The 23,573-nt window shown below is 24.4% G+C and overlaps 3 protein-coding genes across 5 annotated transcripts; 2 read left to right on the top strand and 1 right to left on the bottom strand.

Annotated features, from left to right (window-relative positions):
- The first annotated feature begins 143 nt into the window (after positions 1-143).
- Positions 144-3,374, top strand: LOC127289935 (uncharacterized). The gene is made up of 5 exons (XM_051318223.1): positions 144-1,213; positions 1,624-1,708; positions 1,772-1,822; positions 1,900-2,110; positions 2,172-3,374. Exons 1-5 carry the CDS (start codon positions 269-271, stop codon positions 2,602-2,604), a joined length of 1,725 nt encoding a protein of 574 aa, XP_051174180.1. The 5' UTR covers positions 144-268; the 3' UTR covers positions 2,605-3,374.
- A 1,284-nt stretch (positions 3,375-4,658) lies between these two features.
- Positions 4,659-15,372, bottom strand: LOC127289932 (sphingosine kinase 2-like). The gene is made up of 7 exons (XM_051318218.1): positions 13,970-15,372; positions 6,866-7,217; positions 6,286-6,657; positions 5,936-6,192; positions 5,750-5,845; positions 5,463-5,602; positions 4,659-5,109 (listed from the first exon to the last, which is right to left on the bottom strand). Exons 1-7 carry the CDS (start codon positions 14,499-14,501, stop codon positions 4,921-4,923), a joined length of 1,938 nt encoding a protein of 645 aa, XP_051174175.1. The 5' UTR covers positions 14,502-15,372; the 3' UTR covers positions 4,659-4,920.
- Positions 15,373-15,524: 152 nt separating this feature from the next.
- On the top strand, positions 15,525-19,711 carry LOC127289934 (adiponectin receptor protein). 3 transcript variants are annotated; one of them, XM_051318220.1, is made up of 7 exons: positions 15,525-15,791; positions 16,700-17,027; positions 17,529-17,627; positions 17,760-17,931; positions 18,471-18,868; positions 18,995-19,159; positions 19,268-19,711. In XM_051318220.1, exons 2-7 carry the CDS (start codon positions 16,785-16,787, stop codon positions 19,400-19,402), a joined length of 1,212 nt encoding a protein of 403 aa, XP_051174177.1. In that variant the 5' UTR covers positions 15,525-15,791; positions 16,700-16,784; the 3' UTR covers positions 19,403-19,711. The 3 variants fall into 3 exon arrangements, with proteins under 3 accessions (XP_051174177.1, XP_051174179.1, XP_051174178.1); XM_051318222.1 differs by lacking the exon at positions 15,525-15,791 and adding an exon at positions 15,878-15,892; XM_051318221.1 differs by lacking the exon at positions 15,525-15,791 and adding an exon at positions 16,451-16,579.
- Positions 19,712-23,573: the final 3,862 nt, after the last annotated feature.

The raw sequence follows: 23,573 nt of genomic DNA, 5'->3' as shown, positions 1-23,573 counted from the left end.
TTATTGTTAAATTTATTTATTTAAAACAATAAAACTCTAAATTTCAATTTTTCCCTAAAAAATTAACGTTGGTATCATTATCGACATAAAATTCACCAGGAAATTTATTCAATATAGTGTTTTATTCTGAACCTAACTTCACAATATTGGATCATATTCACAGCTGTTATTATTTTCGTTCGTTTCAGTGATAAAAAAAAATTGTGTCGGCGAAGAAGTTAAAGACAATCGGTAAAACGTTGAATGTTCATTTAAATTTAAATGTAAAATGACTTCTGTAGATTCGGGAGTTGAAACTGGAAATGATTCCAATGATAGTTTAGTTGCACAACATGAAAATATACCCGCGGGACAGGCGAGCGTCAGTACATCGGCCTTTATGTCAACAGCAGGAAATAAAATGGAAGACGAAGAAATTCAATGTGATCCAATTCCAACAAATCTTGATGCAATTGCTTCAATACATTCACATTTTATATCAACAGATCAAGTAAGAAGAAGCAGAAGAAAAAGGCATCCACATTTAAAACATTATCTTACATCGAGAAATAATATTTCATTTAGTAACATACCAGGAACATCGGGTCCATTAACTTTCCATCCATCTGAATTCTTTATGTCACCATCAGAAAGTAGAATAACAGAAGATAAAATGGAAGACAAAAAAGATGAAAATGATTGTGATACATTTTCATTAAATCTTGAGGCACTTGCTTCAATTCATCCGCATTTGAAACATTATCTCACATCGAGAAATAATATTTCACTTGGTAACATACCAGGAACCTCTGATCCTTTGACCTTTCATCCTTCTGAAAGAGTTGTTATGACAACAACAACATCGGGAAATAAAGTGGAAGATGAAGAAAAACAAAGTGATACATTTTCATTAAATCTTGAGGCACTTGCTTCAATTCATCCGCATTTGAAACATTATCTGACATCGAGAAACAATATTTCACTACCGGGTACATCTGAACCTTTGACCTTTCATCCTTCTGAAACAGTTTTTATGACAACAACAACAACATCGGGAAATAAAGGAGAAGATGAAGAAAAAAAAAGTGATTTAATTTTGACAAATCACAGTGAAATTGTTTCAATTCATCCACATTTGAAACATTATAATAATTCGACAAATACTAATATTTCACTTAGTAATAGACCAGGAACCTCTGGTCCACTGCCCGTTTATGCTGCTCAATCACTTCAGGTAATAAACAAACAAAAAAAAAAAAAATTAAAGATTTGCACCATTTTTTTTTTCATGGTCAATTGACAGTTTTCAATCGAGAGGTTTTATTCACTTTCTTAATCATATTTTAATTTAGAATGTGACGAAGCACATTTGACCTTAATATATTTAATTTTTTGACAATTGATCATGACCTAGATTAACATTTCTGTTTTATTCGAAAACAACTTAAGATTATTTTTATATTTTTCACTGTTTTATCTTTGAAGATTTTTTTTTTTAAATATTTTAATTCTCAATAAATAAATGTGAAAAGGCCTTTTTGTTTGGAAAATTAAAATTCTTCTCAATTTTCAGTTTTTACATTTTATGTTTCTCTAAAATAATATTATTTTCATTAAAAAAAATATATATATATATTCTTACAGCCTTTCGTTGCATCTGAAATGTTTTTTACTCCCACTACAATGTGTTCCAATCAATTGTTATCAACTGTAGAATTTATAAAATCGAGTAAGTAATTTTTGAAAATTTCTTTTCAATAAATAGAATTTTCTTAATTTTTTTTTTTTCCAGTTCGTAGAAGAGCAGGACCTCCATTCTCCATTGAGAGTAATTCACATCAAGGTATTTTGTTTTTTTTTTTTAAATACTTCTTTTTTTTCCAAAAACTTTATTTACAATTAATTAAATTGACTTTGCAGCAAATTGTTTTAAGCCAAAAATGAGAATTTTTCGAGGTCGACATCATTGCATAACAGGAAAAGAGTTTCAAGGGCCGTTAAAGGAGCGTAAAATGCGAATGGCCGCTGCAACTAATAACGTAGAAGTAATGCGTCGACTGTTAGAAACTGGAATATCTCCAAATAATAAAGACGGACAGCAAAGAACTCCTCTACATTTGGCATCATGCAGGTAAATTTATTATTTATTTTTTTTTTGACTAATTGAAAAATTTATGTATAATCTTTTTTAGAGGATATACTGAAATAGTTCGATTGCTTTTGGATCATGGCGCTGATCCAAATCAACGCGATTGCATTGGCAATACACCATTACATTTAGCGACAGTAACAAGTAAAATAGCAGTGGTGACATTACTTTTAAAAGCCGGTACCGATGTATTATCATCCGATAAACATGGTCATAATCCATTGCAAATTGCTCAAACAAAATTGAAATTATTACAAAATTGTCATGGTTCGGACATGATTAAAATTAAAGAAGAAGTACATAATATTGTTGATATGCTTCTTGCTTATCTTGAAAAGCAAAAAAATGCCCAAGAACAAGTTGAAAATCTCAGTAATTTTTATTCACGTCTATCATTATCAAATACTTCGAATCAAATTCAAGATGACGTTAGAGATTTATTGGCCAATTTAAATTCCTTAAGTTTAACCAGTTAATTGCCTTAATTTTTTCCTTTTTTTTCGAAAAAAAAGAAATGCTCGTTTCTTAATCTTTAACATTTACAAAAAACTAGAAACACTTTTTAAAAATTATAAACGTATGTGAAAAAAACAAAACTATATTTTCTATCAAAAAAAAATACTCGTAAGCTCGATAAAAAAAAGAAGAAAGAACAATCGAATGCTGAAAAAAAATGATTTTATAAACAACGCTGTTTATATATTGAGTCAACGAACTCTATTTTAATCCCTTTTTTTTCAATTGTAGTTTTTACGACAGGTTTGGTGCCGAGGACAAATTGTCTTATTTTCCGAGATTTATATACAATACTTGTGAAACAACGTATTAATTATTAAAAACGAAAAAAAAAATTATAATATGAAAATCAATTTAAGTTTATCTTTAGGAGTATATATTTACATTATAGAACAATTTGTACTATTTCAGTGCTTTTCATTTCAGATAATTAAACATCATTGAGATAAATATGTATGAAACATATTTAATTCCACTATTGTGTAAATATTTGATGTAATTACATCTTCTGTAAATAGTGACAAATGTTCATAGTTATAGAATTTACAATGGTAAATAATTAAAATTTGAAAAAAAAAAAACTTATACACCGAAGGCAGTCGCCTTATTTTATAATCGGCAAATTGTTACGTATCCATTTAAAATAAAGTATAATATTGAATAATAATAAAATAATTTTACAGAATTAAGCAAAATGGAAGCAATCATACGAAATATATATATATATATATATATATATATAAACAACATGATTGTATGAATACGAAAAAAAATATTTATAAAACAAAAATATGATAAATAAAAAAAATAATTGTACGTAAAACTTTGTTTGTTGTACCTTTTTCAAGAAGGGTTTTTTTTTAAGAATCAAAATTATCTGCAAAGATATTATTTTATTTCATTTTTTTTTCTTTTTTTTTACTGTAACACGAGCGTAAAATTCGAAAATTTGAAATTACAACTTGTTGTCTATATAAAATGAGAACTTCACGAGTTTTTTTTTTTTTTTTTTTAAAGCATATATCTCGGAAGAATTTAGGCACATAAAAAAGTCTTATGGAAGATCAAACTATTTGAAAAAATAGAATTAACTGAAATATTTTTCATTTGCAAAAATACAAATCAATTAATTAATAATAATACTGAAGATATTTTTTTTTCACTATTGGAAATATTTACAATAATGCTATAACGAGAATCATTCTTGATATATCAATATTATTCTGTCGATCAAATAATTCTCGATAAGAATATAATTCTTTAAGAATAATTCTATAATAAAAAAAATTCCATTATAAGAATTTAATTCTAAAGAACACAATATTTTTTTTTTTTTAATAATATTTTAACGAGAATTTATTAAAAGCACAAGGTTTTTTGATTTTTGTTGAAAATTTAAATAGATTTTAAAATTTGTGTGTTTTTTTTTTTAAATAATAACTTTGATTGCCATAATAAAGATATGTAGCGCTTATTTTTGTGTGAATAAAAATAAATCTCTTGTTCCCTTTATATATTGCAAAATGAAATCTATAGATCTGCCTCTTTTTAAACTATTTTATACGAAACATGAATTCAATATTTACATTTTTGGTAAAACATCGTATTGTTTCATTGGAAAAAAAAACTTCTGTTTCGAAACAATAATTAACGAGATAGAGAGAAATTCCAAAAGATTATTAACATTAACGATTCATTAAACTATTGAGCGAACTACTTTGGCTCCTTTGATTTTACTTAAAATATATATATTTGAGAATTATGAAACGAAAGTTTACGAGGCTTAAATTGCAAAATTATTCAAATAACGTTGTTTAATATCAAAAATTTATTTCCAAACGTTTATAATATTTTTATTAAATAATTTAATAATAATAATAATACTTTAATATTAATTAATCAAAATGTTATTTTTAATTCATAGAAAAAATATTCAAGTTAAATCAAATGTTTATAAAAAAAAAATAAAAAAGTAAAGTTTTTAACTTTCACTATTTTTATTTTACTTTTTCGATTTTAATAACTAGATACCTAAATTTTTATTTTTGCTTTTTAAACATTGCAAACTTGAGCTTCATTATTTATGAGTAAGTCTTTTTCTACAAATTGATTCTAATGGGGATTTTTTTTTTTTTTTTTTTTTTTTCAAGTCGATTTAATCGAGAATTCCTTATTATATAATTAGGACAATAGAATCGTTTCTTTTTCAAAGAAACAGTGGTTTTTTTTTTTAAATTTTATATTATATATAAAATTTTGTTTTTTCAAAACGTTTGTCAAGGACACATAACATTTGCTAAAGAGGGAAATATTTCAGCTTGAATGGGTCCATAATCAACATTTTCACCATCCACTGTCAAGTAGCCATTAACACCCTCAGCTGGTTCTATTCGAAATGCTTTCACAGGAATCATTTCGACTCCAGGAACAGTTAAATGTGTGCCAGTACTCATACCCAATAGGAACTGTAAACAGTTTTAATGTTCCTTTAACTAATCCTTCGTTAAATTTAAAAACTATATTCTTCATATTTGACAAATTTTTTAATTTCCATTTTGTACCAAGAAAAAAAAATAGAGGGAAACAAACAAAATTGTAATTTGAATGATTTTAAACGAAATCAAAAGATAATTTATTACACTATTGTAATATGAATATTAATAAAGTTTGGAAGGTAAGAAAAAAAAGTTTCCGGGTATTATTAGGAAAAATAAAACGTTCTTTAAAAAAAAAAAACGTTCAATATGCTAATTACGAGGATGTTTTTGTCATTTTATAAAGCGATGAATGTTAATATTTAATGAAACTAGAACTTTACCTGAAATAATTGTGATCTGGAAATACCAGCTTTTATAATGAGAAGCCAAATAATTCCATCAGCGAGTCGCGCGTGCGGTGCAAAAATACAATCTTGTCCCAAGTGTGACTGATAGGCAGCATGAACCATCACAAATTCTCCTTTAATTAAAAGAATTGTTTATTAAAATATGCATCTATACATTAAGCTAGAAATTTTTTTTTTTTTAAATTACATAAAATGCAATTATTAAAAAAAAATAATTAAAAAGAAAGGGAAAATTTATTCTTATTGAAAAGTTTTCGAACCGTTAATTTGGGTCCAATTATTAGGAACCGGAGCAGTAAGAGCTGGTAACGAGGATGCTGGACCGTAAGTGACATTTTCATTTATATTCTCCCCTTCTATAAAACAAAGATTTGAGAATTTAATTTTTTTTTCTATTTTACAATACATTTTTTCTCTTTTTTTTTAAAGAAACGAGAAAATTATACCTTTCCCAAGAATTTCAAGATCGTCCATACTGTGATAACTGGAAATAGATCCGGTACTGAAATACGTTGACTTAACAGAAGTCGCTGAATAAAAACTATCTAATCGGTGTCTGGTTTGTGTTTGAGTTTCAGTTTCCAACTCAATGGTATCAGATAGTACTTCACTTTCATTGCAATTATTTAAAACGTGATTTAATCCATTTGTACCTCCATCCAATGTGTCATGATAACTTTTCGATTCACGAATCCCTCCAAATCTTATCAAAAATAAATAAAATTTAATAATAATAATAATTTTCAATTATTCAAATAATTCGAAAATTTTTTATAGAAAAAAAAAAGTATATTACCGATCTAATTCGTCGCCAAAACTCTTTGAATGTGGTATCTTAATGTCGTTATTTTGTTCCTTACAATAGATATTGCCATTATTTAAATTTTCCACAATTGGAACTTTATTGTACGGTAAATAGGAGACAATGCCCTTATAAGTGCGAAGTCCAATGAGTCGTGCGATACTCCAAACTGTAAATCGTTGACCGCCAATTGCGCGAAGATGTTCACTTTCGATATCAATATCGGCCAAAAAACCCCAACCAACTGACAAAAATGAATATAAAATATGATTTTTCGTTTCAACACGAACCAAATCCATTGGTGTTTGTTTGCATTTAACAACTGACAATGCGCTAATAAGCATTGGATTGCTATTGTACGGTTCTCTGAAAATAAAACAATTTTTTTTGTTTTTTATAAAAATAAAAAAAAATAATTTCGAATTATTAACAATTGTAATTCAAAAAATAAGGTAAAAAATAAATACTTTCTCATTTATAATGAGAATGTAAAAAAAACATTGATAATTTAGAAAAAAGAATTGAAAAATAATTTTTGTAAAAAAAATTGAATAATTAAAAAATAAAAACTCACTGTCTAGAATGAGCGATAGATTTGGCTAAACCATTACCAGAACCACATGGAATAATGCCAAGCGGTAATTCCTTTAATGCTTTCTCCCAATCTGGCCTTTGTAATAAGCCATTAATTACTTCAAATATTATACCATCACCGCCAACCATCAACAGGCAACTCCATTGAAATATGTCCTTGGTACGAACAAAGTCTGTCGCATAATTTGAATATTTTGTAATGTGCACCTCATAAGGTTTCTCAGCTTCCGAAAGAATTGGATGGATTCTTCTTTGAAATATTTCTCTCCCTCTTCCTGGTCCAGATTTTGGATTCAATAGGACTAGCAATTTTCTCTGTTCACCTGGACACGCTACAAAAAAAAAAAAAACAAAAAAAAACCAATTCATTAAAATATGTTTATAAATCATAATTTAATTAAATACAAAATTTCTAAAAAATTAAAAAGAACTTGTAAAAATTAATCACCAGTTTAATTTCTTAATTCTCATCGCAAATAATAATTGTAAATTGGATAAAAATTCTTAATTTCCAGCATATAATTATTAACAGCTAAACGTGTTTTTCTTTTTTTTATAAAAAAACATAATAATTTAATTGTATAATTTTTTTTGGATAAAATAGAGAGAATAAAAGTGTACATTAATCTCAGGAAGAAAATTTAATTATATCAACTTGTGGAATATTCTAACAAGCGAATTAAATATTCAATTAATATTTTTCAACTCAGTTTTTGGCTCTCTTATTGTCTGGATAGTAGCCAAAAAAAAAATTTTCTTGTTTTTATACTGCATTTGATATTTAAAATTTGAATAATCGACAGATACGCTCATCATCGAATTATTATTGACACATAATAAAATGATTTATAGTTTTATGTAAATTTGTTTTTTTTTTTCATAATAAAAATTACTTATTTGTAATATTTTTTTTGCGACTCATTGAAAAATAAATTTTTTCTTCAATTTTCTCTAAAGACATAAAAAAAATCATTTGCATATTTTAAATATCTCTTGACAAAAATTATATAAATAAATGTATACATAAAAAATAGCTATTAAAAAAAAACAGATAACTCACGAAAACGATGAAAATTTTCAATTTTTGAAAAAAGAAAATAGATAAATTAAATATAAAAAATAATATTGGAAATTATTTTATATTTTTCAGAAAAGAAAAATTGATTAGCAAAAAAATTTTTGCAATTTTATCAAAAATTATTATACACGTTATCAAAGAATATGAAAAAAATTCTTTTTTTTTTTATTGTAAATAACAAGAAAAAAAAATTTTTTTAAGAGGATAACAAAATAAGGAAAATTACAATTATTCTTGGTACGAAAGGTAATGGTTTCTGTGTATAAGTATATTTATGAATCATTCGTCTGATTAAAAGTCAAGTGTGAAATATTGCATTTGTCATTAAAATTGTTTTCAAAAATGATAAATATTTCTTTAAATAAAAAAATTATTTATTTAAATCTTATAATATTTTAAACCAAATAATTAATTACTTTAATTATTTGTAAGAATAAAAATTTATTTCTACGAAAAAAAAAAAAAAATGAAAAACAAAAATCATGACAAAATGTTTAGTTTCCTATCAGTAGAAAGTAGTAAAATTCCTTTTTTTACATTCCTTAATTATATTGCTTTGAATAATTATTTCCCCTAGCCATTATTTCACAACAATAACAAAAAATGGTAGTAATTAACAATTTAAAGTTTTTATGATAATTTTGCAATGACAAAATTTACAGAATAAATACAAAAAAACTTATTTTCATTGATTACATTATTCAATACCTAATTATAATAGTTATGAATATTGTATACTTTAACAATTGCATAATATATAAACAAAACAATTTTCGATTTAAATTTAAGAGGATAATTACAAAGTGCAAATTAATTTGTTTATTTAAAAATATTTTTTTAATTTTATTATAATAATTAGAATAAATTCAATTAAAAATTATAAAAAAAAATTTTTAATATAGAAAAGATATTTTGAAAAAAAAAATGATTTTTTATCTCAGTTTTATATATTCTATAGGCACATGTATATAAAAATATATATGTCAACCTCAGTTTCAGACTAACGAAGCCCTTAAGAGGCAGGTGAATTCTAATTTAAATTTCTAGACTGTAAAAAGAGTTCTAAGATTGCAGCTGCTTTTATTTTCGTAAAAAAAAAAGAAAAAAAACTGACAAGATTCTTATTTTACTTCGACATTCAGCTGCGAAATTGAAATATGAAAAATTTTATTTCTTTTATATAAAAAAATTTTTATTTCTACTTTTTTCGAAATAATTATTAAAATTTATTTTAAAAAAACTTCAATTTTCCGATTATAATTCATAAATGTCATAATGACTATACAAGAATTTTTTTTTTTTTTTTGAAATCATAAAAGTTGAAATAAACAAAAAATGTCATGATTTTTTTTATTTCCATCATTTTTTTTTTTTTGTAATAATTACAATAATTATTAAAGCTATATCATTGTAACTACATTATAATTTTATCCAATAATAAAAATATTAAAACATTGCTATTTATTATTATTATTAAAAATTGTCATTAATACTATTTCAATATGAAATTAATTATAGAAACTAATTATGAAATTAATTAGTAATTATAATCACTAATTAATTCAGGCAATAAAACTGAAATTATTAATTATTGCAATTATCATAGTTTTTAATTAGCATTAATTAAAATTTCTATTTATTATTATTGTTTGCTTTTATCGATCTTTACTGACATTTTTTTTTTTTTTTTTAATTTTTTTAAATATAATTTTCCATTGTGGTTTGGGAGTAATTAAAAAAATTACTATTATAAATATTCAAGAGCATTTTAGACTAGCCTTTCTGTGGCCAATGGTGTTAAAAACTAGGGCGCTTATCTCAATTATTATATGAGTGAATGTGAATGTATCCTGTCTGTGTTTTATAGTCTCACAACGTGGCGCAGATCACGAAACCCTAATCTCCATATGCATATTTACACTTTAAATATATATATATATATATACAAATATACATCTTATATGTTTGTCAGGTGTAAATTATTATTTGGAAACAAAAATTTATTCAACAATTAAAACAAAAATTTTACAATACCAATTGTGTCATTTTTTTTTTTTTCATTTTTACCTCTTTTTTCATTTTTCAACTAGCTTTTTATGTCTATTTTGTAATATATCTTATCTTTAATACCTATATGATGGAATTTTCCAAGAATAATTTTATAATTAATTTTTAATAACGAAGAAAATTAAAAAAAAACAACACGAAATTTTATTCATAAAAAAATATAATGAACAAATTTATAAAAAAAAGTCAAATATAAATATAAATAAATAAAATATATTTTAAATAAAAATATTTTAAATTGTTTGAAAATAATTTTTACCTTCTTAATTGGAATGATAATTATATAATAATTGATCGATCTCTCTTTGATCTTCTTGTAAGATTTTATAAAAAAAAAATAAAAATCTACTTGTTTTTCTAATCATTGAACTTCTGAATCTTGTAAGTGGTTTTCCTTTTTTTTTTTTTTTTTTTTTTTTTTGCAGAAAATTATCACTGGACTTTACTAAAAAATTGTTATTACAAAATATTGAGAAATATTTTTTTTTTTTTGTAAATAAATAGAAAAAAAATTTAATTTAATAATAATAATAATTAATAATATTAAAATAATGATAACAATAATAATAATAATAAGAAAAATTATAACAAAAACAATAACAGTAATATTAAAAAATAATAAAAATTTTGTAAATAATTTACGAAATCGTCAATCAAATTTGAATCAATTAATTGTGTAAATGTATAATAATTTTTATACTATTGGATGGGAACGAATTAACCATAAATTGAAAGGTCGGACAGAAATATTTTTCCATACGATTTAAAAGTCAATATTCTCTTTATCAATTATCAAGGCTACTTCAATTATTACAAAACTATTTAATTGAAGGAATTATAATTTAATTTAAAATAAAAACCAAAAAAAAAATAAATAAATAAATAAAATTATCTACTTGATTTTGACGATATTATACTTTGCATTTTGTATAACTATTTGTGACGTGGGATATATAAATATATATTATATAAAATTATGTATAGCAGAATTAATTTTTTTTTTTTTAATTTATGCTAATATTCCGTATGCGATAATGATGCAATGATAAAAATTTGTTCAAAGTATACTTGACAGTATTCAAATATTGTTTAAAGAAAATAAGCTGCACATATGTTGAAGGTTCATTTGTTGTTGTATAACAAAATGATGTTTCTTGATTACATCATTTTATAAACGTCACCACATTTATGGTATATTACGTTTCAATCAATTACAAACCCAATATGTGCAAATAATTTTTCGCCTCTTACATTTAATTTAATAAATTTTTCAAATTTAATTGTCAATTAAATTAAATGATAAAATAATTAAATTAAATTATTAAATAAATTTACAATTAAATCAAAGAATTAAATGGAAGACAAATTTTTTTTTCCAAAAATAATAAATATGAAAAATTATTGAAAATTCGATTTATAAAAAAAAAGATTGAAACGACTCGTGCATAAAAATGTGCAATAAATGCTGTGAGATTTGTTGTTAGTGATAATAAAATTCTTTTTTTAACCAAAATAAATGGTTGGAAGGTTCGTATTATATAGAAACCTCATAGATGTTAATCTATATGTGCTCGTCTTTTATTATAGAGCAACGTTCTCAAGCAAAGACGCGGTTTAAATCACAAAGATCGATATACAAATTGGCGAAGTAAAACGTTGACTAAGGTCGTGCGAGGTTAATATACAAATCTACATTGTGCAATGAAAATGAATCTCTTGAGATTGTCTGCCAAGAAATTTTTAGAGTCCATTGACTTCATAAAATTTTATTAAAATTGCCCATTTAAAATAATTTTATATTCAATTTTTATTTATAAAAACAAAAAAACTATTTTTCTAAATTGTTATTAACACGGAATAATAAATTTAAAAAAATAAGTTCTTTTTTTTTACAAACTCATTCACTGCACGCAAAAACGTAATTTTAATAAAATCATAAATAATCTTTAAATCTCTAAATTTCAACTCCAATTAGTTCAACATTTTTTTTTTTTTTTTTTTTTTTTTTTAATACGTCGCAAAAGCAAAAAAAATATTTTTATTTATTACAAAAATTAAGAAAAAATTGAAATTAAAAAATAAAATCAAATATAAAAATATGTCCGTCAATTGTTATTTTTATAAAAATACTTAATGAATCGTGAGAAAGTAAAATAAATTTTTTCTAACTAAATAAATAAATAAAAAAATACAATTAAATTTGAAGTATATATGGGAGAATGCATGATTATGTAATTGAACCATCGTGTTTCCAAGTATATGTATATATATAAGGCCAAAGAGGAAGAACAGCACGAAAAGCGATGATTAATAATATTGAAGTTTGCATTTCTAAACAAGGATTTACGCTTGAAACAATCCAATAATTTCATTGGTACTATTAAGTATATTTATAAAAAAAAAAAATAAAAAATTACGTCTCAATTTTCACTTAATTATTTTTTTCTCTATTTATCCTATACAAAATAATTCCGCGACTTACGTATTATATATTTTCCTCTTTTCCACTTTTACTTTTCTATATTAGTCGCCTAGTACTTACATTCCACTTTACAATCATAATATGTTGACTGGACATATTTTTATTTTTGTTTTATTTAGTCAACTTTCTAATATATGAAAAAGCCCCCTTGATTGAGAGAGATAAGATCATTATGGATTTTAAATATTCTCAATAAATTTCTCATTGTCATTGAATTCTGCAAAAAAAAAAAAAAATACACAAAAAAGCGTAATATGTAATTAATTTTCAATTAACGGTATTTTAATAATATTAATTTATATTTTTTTAATAATATAAATCAAATCCTCTAACAATTTTTTTCTAAAAACTAAAATTTCGATTATTATATCCTTTACGTCACTGTCTTCTTTATATGGAAGGCTCAAAATCCCAATTCCAAAGTTCAAAAATCATTAACAAAACTAAAGGCAATTTGAATATGAGATTAATTTTGTTCTTTTTTTTTGTGATGACGTAATAAAAAAAAATTTATCTTTGAACACAAAGACGAATAGATCAAGGACAATAAACCTTTAAAAAAAAAAAAAAGAAATAAGAACGCACCTAAATTTAATAAACATATTTTCATTAGCCTTGAAAATATTCAAACAAAATACGCTTATTTGGTTGAATACTTTTTCTCAAAACAGAAACATGAACGGAAATTCTTTACTTGAGAATAAAACGTGCAATTTGCGTGTAAACCAAGTGTAAAGAATAATTATAGAAATATTTCCGTCTACTCTACATTTTAATTTTAAGAAAAAAAAAAAATGTCTTTTCTTTACAAAATTTTTAAAATATCGTCTCAGCAATTTGATTATATAATATATAGAAATTAAATTCATATTTAATTTTGTCATTTAACTATTTGAAAAATTAAATTATATTAAAAAAAAATGTTTTTTCAAATCAAATAAATTAAATCTCTATTATTGTATCATTTGATTTAATAAAAGTCAACAGTGTGAACGCCTATTAAATTCACTTCTTCGCTGACAAATTAAACATAATTGTTTAAGTGTTAGGAATTAGAGTTGCTTCAGTAATTTTCCTTTAAAATAAACAATTTTGATTGAAGCCAAGAATTATCAAAATGTAAAACAAAAAAAAAAAAATTAAATTTAAAAATATTTAAATTACCAAAAATTATTAAAATACGATATCTTTTTAATTTTTTATATCACATAAAATTGAAAGTGTTTATTATAGAGGAACTAGAACAAACATCTTTCAACATCATAAAAACCTTGACAATAGTAATTATCTTTCAAATCGTAACAAACCTACAATTATGTATATTATTAGATTTAAAATTATTCGTCCCTAAAAAAAAAAGAGAGAACTATTTTTTAAAACAATTTTACTTATATATATATATATATAAAAAAAAATGATGATAAAATAAATTAAAAATAGAAACTTTTTTCTCTCACCATTGACAATTGATTCTAAATTCCCATGACTTGGACTCATAAGTGTTTTTGGTACTGGAATTTTTGAAATGAGGCACTTTATTGCCAATCTCCATCGGCTTGCTTCTCTAAGATTATCCTCGTATCTGTCAAAACTTCGAAAACGTAATGTTATTGTCGTTCTTTCACGTCTTCGGGCATTTTTAACTCTTGCCTTTTTAATTGTATACGCATAAATATATAAATAAGCGGAAGTATCATATTCATCGAAGGGTTGTGTCACTTCCGTTGATTCAACGAGTCTCAATTGACTTTTTGATGCTCCAGGTCGACAGGCACAGCTTCCAGCATTTTGTTTCTTTGATCTCATACATCGACATCCAATAATATCACACAATGGTATTAATTCAATTTTTGTTGAGCCATTACTTTCTTTTTGTAAACTCAAACCTTTTTCTGTTAATTTAACACGATAAATTGTATTTTTTTTCGATGTTATATAAAATGTCTCTTCAAGAAATGATGTGATACGCACTTGATTTTCTTCTTCCATTATTATTGAATAAATTTTCTATTTTCTTTATTATATATATATATTAAAAAAATTGAATCTCCGATATTTAATTACAACTACAATTGAATGAGAAGACAAATTGTCTTTCAATAAAATTTTCCTCGATCGATCAATAATTGTGGGTCTATCGTAATTGTTGAATTATTTGAGTCTGTTGATTTGTATTGTCGAGTTAGGATCATTTTTACTATTAAAAGTAAACAATTGGACGGATGTAATTCCTGGCTTTTATTTCATCTTCTTTTTTTTATCCTCTTCTCAACACTTGAATTTATAAATTTTTAAACACTAACTTAAAATTTCTTTTTGCATTATTTCATTTAACTTTTATTGATTTTTTTATTATATTTATTCATTTATCCTGTGCATCTAACACTGCAATTGGTTATTTCAATTTAAAAAAAAATATATATATAATTTATCACTTTTTTTAAAAAATTTTTTATGTACAATTTCTCTTAAGGAAATTTATTTTCCTTTATCGGAGAATTTTTTTAATAATCACATTGTGTAAACGATATCAGGAGATGAATGAGTTCGTCGCAAAATGCACCCGGCCACTGCTTGATCCTGTGCGCAAGGCATCCTTTTTTTAAAAAAAACAAAGGGAAACGGACTACTCCAAAAAAAAAAAAAATTTGTTGGAAAATTATCTTCGGAGTGATTGTAACACTTAAAATTATCAATAGGGAAATCACAAAAAAAAATTTTTTTTAATTTTTTCACGTAAACAATACACGTCACACTTAACTCAATTCTTTCCTTGAAATGTTTTATCTAACTCTGTTCTGCACACTGTTTATAAGCGTTTATAACCTCTCCCCGCCAACGACATATGTCAACTGTGTGAAGTTAAGCCTATAACCATAAACTATTTTTGACATTTCAAAAAAATATGGTAACTGGACAAACTTCATGAACATGGAATTCAACAGTGATGCCCTCTTTGATGAAGTAATCAAACTTCATGAACAATATTCTTAACGTACACACGTAAATTATCGTAATATACATTTTTCAAAATGGCGGCACGTTTGACATTTCATTCATTGATTTTGTGAATTTGTTAATAAATTTTAATGTTTAATTTTACAAATACAAAGCAATAATAGTGGAAAATAATTATATTTTACACTATAATTGACAAATTGTTGGATATATTAATATATTATTTTTTTTATGTATTACGTAAAAGCGCAATACACGTCAAAAATCAAGTTAAGCGTAACGTTTCTAGAAATTACGTGTTTAAGGCAAATGACAGCTACGGTGAGTGTACTTTTTATCCTTTGTTATTCTCAAAACAATAAAGTGATAATTCATGTTTTTATTGCAAATTATTATTTGCTATTATTTTACAAATTAAAACGGTAAAGTTTAAATATGTGTAGTGCACAATTTTTTCTCAAATAACGTCCTTGAAAATCAACTTGAAATGTAGCCAAGATTTTTGTTTGACCTTTGCTCAATATCTTCAATATGTATAGAGTTTGTTTAATAAACATTATCGAATTATGTAAGCAATATTTGCAAAGGAAAATTCGTTGTATTATGTTTTAATGAAAAAAGAAAAAATTATTAACACTTACGTCACGACAATAAACTTTCGCAATTTAGAGTTAATTAAACCTTACATGTATATATGTAATCGTTCCAAGAATTTGCAAATTTTTTTTTATTTTAACTCTAGTGATAAATAATACTATTCCTTGACAGTATTCAATTACTAAAGCATTTATTTTTCAATGTCTAAATTATTAAAATATAATTTTATTAGCAATATTTTTCTTTATTTAATTTAAAGAAATTGCAAAAAAATTATTTCGTAATTCAATAAATTCTAGTTTCAATTATGAATTTTTTTCAAAGTTGTTTCCTAATCGCTTATCTTTTAACGCAACCAAACTTTGACTCCTCTTACACAAACATGCAAAAAAAAAAAAAAAAATGATAAAGACATTATTCCCTATTTAGTTTTAAAAAGATAAGTGCACTTTATAGGCGTTCATTTGAGTTAGAACATGTAATAATTTCCTTTAACTAGTTAATATTTACAGGTTGGTTTTCAATGATGTATTTTAATATTTAATTATTAATGTTCAAATAATTGAAAAATTCAAAATATTGTCCTATAAAAATGAGACGAATATTCATAAAAACAATTATATCTGTTTTAGATTCCAGAGATAACAAAAATAGGCAATTTATATTAAAAAAAAAAAAAAAAAAAAAAAAAAATTAGAAGAAAAAATTTTAGAGAAAATGTTAGAAAACGAGGATATTATTATTGAGGATAAGATTGATTTAAAATCAATGGAAGAATCAGGCCTGAGACATCGAGTTCCTTGGAGTGATAGGATTTCATTAAATAGTGATATTCCTGGTTTGCACGAGGTTAAAGAATTACTAGAAGAAGATGACACTAGTTGTTTGGCTGAGGAAGAAGATGGAGTTGGATGTCCATTGCCATCCACTCCTGAAGATGATCATCTTTTAAATTGCGAGGTAAAGAAGAATTTGAAATTTTTCAAAATATTTCAAGAAACAAAAATTTAATTTTTACTTTAAATATGCTAATAAAATAAAAAATTGTAATTTAATTTACAAATGGAAGTTTAATAGAAGTTTTGAAAATAAATTATTTCGAAAATCATTTCAAAAATCATACTATTAAAGAATAAAAGGAAAAATAAAATAAAAATAAAATATCTGAACACGTTTTGTATATAGATAAGATATGCTTGAAGAAAAATTTAAAAAAAAAATAACTTTACGAAATAATATTGAAATATGAAAAATGATTATTGAAAATATTAAATTTTATTTCGGAAAAAGTAAAATAGATAAATTTTATTTCAATGACAAGAAAAAAAAAAGAAGTTAAAAAATTATTTTTGTTCTTAAATTATTTGGGAGTCTTTTTTTTTCCTGAGACAAACTAGCGGATTAAATTGACTATATAAATAAATTATTATTCTATTAATATACGATATAAATTTAATTCAGATGACAGAAGTCCTAAAAGCTGGTGTATTAAGCGATGAAATCGATATAGGTGCATTGGCGCACAACGCAGCTGAACAAGCCGAGGAATTTGTTCGTAAGGTGAATTTCGAATTTTTATTTAAAAATATTTACTATTAATAATAATAGTATAATAATAATTTTCGAATAATTTCGAATAATTTCGAAATCAAAATAAATTAAAAATAAGAGATTAAAAATAATTATTCACAGGTGTGGGAAGCGTCTTGGAAACAGTGTCATTTCCGGAATTTACCAAGATGGTTGCAGGACAACGATTTCTTACATGCAGGTCATAGACCTCCATTGCCATCATTTTACGCTTGTTTCAAAAGTATTTTTCGCATTCACACGGAAACCGGAAATATATGGACCCATCTACTCGGTAATATTTCGTTTATTCTTTACAACTTGTAATTTTTTCTTTTTTTTTTAAATATTTTTTAATATTCGCCAAAAAAAAAAGATTAAAACATGAAAATGAAAGGAATTCGAATTAAATTTTTATCAATTTTTAAATATATTTAAAATTTTTAAAACTTATTATTGAAATATTATTTAAAAAAAAAAGAGGTGTTAAAAAAATTAATATTTATAATTTTTTAAATTTGTCCAACGTTTCAAGAACGCTCTTATCAATCAGGGAATGATAAAAAAAAATATTTGATATATAAATAAATGATAATAGCACGGTAATAGTTATACATAAAATTACAATAATAAAATAGTTGGTAACAAAACAAAAAATAATTTTTCAAAAAAAAAGATTTATAATAAATTTTAGTAAATTAAGAAAATTTTAATTATTCTATTATAAAAATTTAATTAAAATTTTTTTCCGATTCTTTTCAAATCTGTTTTTTTTTTTTTAGCTTTTTGAATTTGTAAAAATTAATTTATAATTCGAAAATAAAATTCTTTCAGGATGCGTGGCTTTTATAGGAATAGCAATTTTCTTTTTAACACAACCGCCAATGGCAATAAGATTAGAGGAAAAAATAGTATTTGGAACATTTTTTGCCGGTGCAATAATTTGTTTAGGGATGTCATTCGCTTTCCACACATTGCACTGCCACAGCGAATGCGTTGGAAAGTTATTTTCAAAACTAGACTACTGTGGAATAGCAATGCTTATAATGGGTAGCTTTGTACCTTGGTTATATTATGGTTTCTATTGCGATTACCAGCCCAAGCTGATATATTTGTCAGTCGTTATGGGTCTTGGAATAACTAGTATAGTAGTTTCATTGTGGGAAAGATTTGGCGAGCCAAGATTTCGACCGTTGAGAGCTGGTGTTTTCATGGGCTTTGGACTTAGTGGGGTATGAACTTTTTTTTTTTAGTTATATATTTTTAGAGAGAAAGAAATAGAAATTCATAACTTACTATATTGAGAGAGAGAGAGAAAGATAGAGTCGTTGAGAGAGTTTCTAATTTTAAATTTTCAGATCATACCTGCTGTTCATTACTCCGTGGCTGAAGGATGGTTTAAGGCGATCAGTCAAGCCTCGCTCGGTTGGTTGATTCTCATGGGATGCTTATACATACTTGGCGCCATGTTTTATGCCTTACGCGTTCCAGAACGATTTTTCCCTGGAAAATTCGACATCTGGGTAAGATTTTTCGTTTTTTAAATTATTTTTTCTACTTTTAAAAATATTTCAATCTTGCTTTTTAAATTTTTTAATTAAAAAAAATTTTACAATTGTAAACTCAAATAGTTTCAGAGCCATCAAATATTCCATGTGTTCGTGATTGCTGCAGCATTCGTACATTATCACGGGATAACGGAGATGGCAATGCATAGAATGACTATCGGTGATTGTTCCGATCCTACACAAGTGATAACATTTTAATGAGATAGGCTGATTTCATAATAAAAAAAAAAATAAATAAATAAATAAAAGTTCATAAACATGTTTATAAAGAAAAAAAAATTGCCTTTTTAAAGGAACTTTGTTACTAAATCTATGGATAAATCTTTAACAAAAACCAAAAAAGAAATCTCATTTCTATATTAAAAAAAAAGAGAGAAAAAAAACAGGAAATAAATCAACTTTTAATCTTGATGGAATTAGGGTATGAGAAATACGTGGTTTTATTCCAAGTTAAAAAGAACCAAGCGAGTATATCTTGCCTAATTCAAAAAGGAATATATATATATATATATATATATATACAATAAAAAATTATGCACGTTTATATTTTTCTGATCTAGTGTAGATTTTGTCGTATATCTGTAAATTTTTTAAAATCAGACTATTTTTGTTATTTCAAACTTCATATATATATATATATTAATTATTAATAATAATTATTCTGTAGTAAAAAGCTGCTTCGTGATTTTTACTGCATTCATTCATAATTGTAATTTATTATTATTGAGAATTAAATTTTTAATTTATTAATAATAATAAATTATTGTTCATTACCGATATACTTGAATAATTGTATAACGAGTTTATTCGGTGTATCAATTCATTCGCAAAGCTAGATGTATTATAATCTATGATTGCTGCTTTAAACAATTTGCGAATTCTCTATTTATTGTAAAAGACAATCAAAAAAAAAAAAAAAAAGTCTAATTTGTTATTGTCTCATTCGAATACTTAATTTCAATTCAAAAGCGATTTAAATAGACGATGTTAAATTTTAGTTATTTTTATTTTTGTTTTTATATAAAAATCATTTTTCAGGAATATAACATTTTGTACGATATAAGGGAAAGATTCAAGAGATTTAACACTCGTGAGAGTGTTTCTTATCGAAAAATTCATTTATTATAAACAATTTTTTTTTTTTTTTTAAGGGCCTTTAAAATCATTTATCTTTGCGAAAAGTAATTTAATATTACAATTGAATTAAAATTTCCGACTGATAAATCTCAAGCTAAATTCATTTGCGATTATTGAGTTAACTATATATACGCTCAACTATTATAAAATCCCTGAACTCTGGAATTTTTCTCTAAATTTAAATTTAGTACCCTGAAAAAAGTTTCTGAAAAATGTAATCCAACATTTCCATAGTGGAGTGTTAATATTAATGGAATTGTAGATATCTAATTCTTAATCGACTGAGACTTAAGTTTTGTATTTAATATGCAGTGTTGATTATAAAAAAAATATTACTCGATAAAAAGTTACCTAACAATAAAAAAAAAGAGTAACTAATTTACAAAAAACTTATTTTTAGTAATTTAATTACTCTTTTTACTATTTGGTGGTTGAATTTTTCTAATTAAAAAATTAAATTTTTTTTTAGACCACCCGATACTCGACACTGATTTTTTATTCCTTTCACTTTTATTTTATTTTTTCTAATTTCAAATTTATGATCTATTTTGTAACTAGACTAAATAAGTTTTGCTTCTATATATATATATATTTTTTTTTTTGCTGTAAGTGTATATTCAATTAAAAAACTTTTTGTTGAGTTTCATATTTATTAGGACGAGAGTGTGCTGTTGAACTTTTTACACACAAATAAAGTGGAATATTGTTATAAAAGGAAAAGCAGACTGTTTTATTTTGCTGGCAACCTTTCCACAGCTTTTTGAAATGTAATATTTCAAAGTCAAGCTTATATATCTTTATATTCCGCATATACTTTCTTCGTGCGGAATACAGTACTTTATGTAAAGGTCGTCATTGACTTGTCGGTATTTAACACGCGCTCTCAAGACTAAATAAACAATTGGAAAGGCTCACTGACCGCGAGACGCCAAAGACTGTGGCCGGAATATATTCTTTCTTCACGGGGCGCCAAATTCGTACCAGAAATTTTTGTTCTATACGCCTTTTATCCTTTTAATGAGAGTAAAGTTAAAAAAAATCCATTAAAATAATTTGCAGATTCGTTTTAAAAAAAAAAAATAAATGATTCACAGAAAATTTTCTTTTGTTCTACATAATGATTCATAAAAAATCTTATATTTATTCACAAATACAAAAAAAAATTGTTTTCCGTTAAATACGAAATTTTTTTTTTTTTCTAGAAAATAGAAAAAAAAATGCTTTTGTTCTGAAAATATGATTGAGTTTTCATTCCTCCTATCCGTTTATATTTGAGGAAAAAAAATTTCCATCTTATCTAGAATGTAATTGACATTGGAAGTTATAATGATTCTTTATATTTTCTAACAAAGATTTATAAAGAAAAACTTTATTTTAATATTATCGCTGTTCACGCGTCATTAAAGAATCTTGCGAGTGCATCGTCTTTTCTTCTCCCCATATTGTGTGAAAAAAAAAGTTACATAAAACGATAATATTTATAATTTATTGTGCAATCTTTTTTGCAGAGATTTATTTATCTTTAACGGATTTTCAAGTGTGCTCTTCATTATTCCAGTGAGACATAAAACTTTCATTTGTTTCTTCTCTACATATATATATATATAATGAAGTATTGAAAAGGGGCGCAACAAAAAAAATATATAAATGAGAAATTATTCGTTTTTAATACAAAAAAAAAAAAAAATTCAAATAATTTGCGCGGGAGAGAAAAATATCAAAGAATATTGCAATTTCATTGAGAAAAATGATTCCAAAATGAATAATTTAGCCTTGCACTAAAGTTAAATTAACTCGAGATGCAATTGCAATGGAATTCGAGTACATCAATTATTTTCATTGAGTTGTACACCCCGATCGTTAAATGTTAAAATTTATAATCGCATAATTCAAAATATAGAAGTAATTTCGCATAATTACCGACATTTCTTGAACAGGTAATAAATAATTATTTTTTTACATTCTAATTATGATAATTTTCAATAGAAAAAAAAAAAACTTTAGTAAATAAATATTTCAAAAAAATAATTGTCAAAGATTGCAGAATTTTAATTTATTTTAGAAATGAAGTTTCTATAGAATTTTTATTAATTTAAAAAAAATAAAACAAATTCTTAAAAAAATTAAAGGTCCAATAAAAAAAGACATTCAACTATTTAAAATGACAAGGAATAGAAGTGAGGTAGAATAACGATCTTTGTGATTCATCAGCAAATATGCATTGAGAAGAAGTTGAATGAAAAGTTTCATTCAAACCACGATCCGAGATTATAGTACTCATCAGTTATGAAATTATAAAAACAAATATTATTTCACTTAAATAATAAAAACATTATCCAAGGTTATTTTCTTTTTTTTCGCCTGATATTTTTTTTTTCCATTCCCTATCGCCATATGTATTTAAATAAAAAAAAAACTGATTAAAATTTTTATTTTTTTTTTTCAATGAAATGGAACAAAAAAATGGAAAACTAAAGAATAAAATAAAAAAAATGAAAACGAAAGAAATAAAAATAGAAAAAAGAAATGAAAATTCGAAAAAAAAGACAATATAAAATAGAGGAGGTGATAAAAGAAACTGTATAAGAGAATTAAAAGAGAAAAAAATATTTTCTCGTCCAAGGAAAATTTTCTATATTTTATTTAATGTAACTATATTGCTAATCGAGGATTTAGTGATGGTGCATACCTTGAAACAAGTTTTGTCGCGCCTACGCACTTCCTAACATCAGAGTGTAACCTGTGAAATCGCATATATATATACGAGGAACTCGCAGAATTTATTCAAAGCTTCATTATATCCAAAAAATGCAACTGTCATCTACAAGCCTATCCATCGCAAAATCGTGGAAAAATTTTATTTCCTCAATCCTTCTCAGACATTTATTTACTCAACCTTCACTCCCCCTTTAGGTGATCAATCCACTGATTTATCACCACATTTAGTTTTTTGTAAAAAAAAAAATACAAGCTTTTATGAACCATCATAAATCAAAAACTTCAAAAGCTTTCTAATTTTTTTTTTTAATTTTCTATTTTACGTAATTTCCTCGAAAAGTCAAAATTCGTTCAAAACTTTAAAAAAAAAAAAGAAATGAAGAAAAAATAAACAAATTTTGCAAAAGCACTTAAAATGTATTTTCTCTCGAAACTGAGTAGTTTCCAATCCTCACCAAAAAATCAGTTACTGAATAATTAAAACATTTATAAATTAAAGTTTTTTAAAAATTAT

This window comes from Leptopilina boulardi, unplaced genomic scaffold (genome assembly GCF_019393585.1).
Source record: "Leptopilina boulardi isolate dan_hultmark-lab unplaced genomic scaffold, ZJU_Lbou_2.1 LbouV2_51, whole genome shotgun sequence".
Lineage (NCBI taxonomy): Eukaryota > Metazoa > Arthropoda > Insecta > Hymenoptera > Figitidae > Leptopilina > Leptopilina boulardi.
The sequence above is the reverse complement of the archived record's forward strand: the minus strand, read 5'-3'. Positions and strand labels throughout refer to the sequence as shown.

Excerpts from the sequence above, each read along its gene's own strand:
- LOC127289934 (XM_051318220.1), top strand. The coding sequence starts at position 16,785 with ATGTTAGAAAACGAGGATATTATTATTGAGGATAAGATTGATTTAAAA. Across the intron at positions 17,932-18,470 it reads TATATGGACCCATCTACTCG|GATGCGTGGCTTTTATAGGA; the intron begins GTAATATTTCGT and ends AAATTCTTTCAG. Across the intron at positions 19,160-19,267 it reads CTGGAAAATTCGACATCTGG|TTTCAGAGCCATCAAATATT; the intron begins GTAAGATTTTTC and ends AAACTCAAATAG.
- LOC127289935 (XM_051318223.1), top strand. The coding sequence starts at position 269 with ATGACTTCTGTAGATTCGGGAGTTGAAACTGGAAATGATTCCAATGAT. Across the intron at positions 1,823-1,899 it reads TGAGAGTAATTCACATCAAG|CAAATTGTTTTAAGCCAAAA; the intron begins GTATTTTGTTTT and ends TTGACTTTGCAG. Across the intron at positions 2,111-2,171 it reads CTACATTTGGCATCATGCAG|AGGATATACTGAAATAGTTC; the intron begins GTAAATTTATTA and ends AATCTTTTTTAG.
- LOC127289932 (XM_051318218.1), bottom strand. The coding sequence starts at position 14,501 with ATGGAAGAAGAAAATCAAGTGCGTATCACATCATTTCTTGAAGAGACA. Across the intron at positions 6,658-6,865 it reads TCTATCGCTCATTCTAGACA|AGAACCGTACAATAGCAATC; the intron begins GTGAGTTTTTAT and ends TTTTATTTTCAG. Across the intron at positions 5,110-5,462 it reads CCAGATCACAATTATTTCAG|TTCCTATTGGGTATGAGTAC; the intron begins GTAAAGTTCTAG and ends AACTGTTTACAG.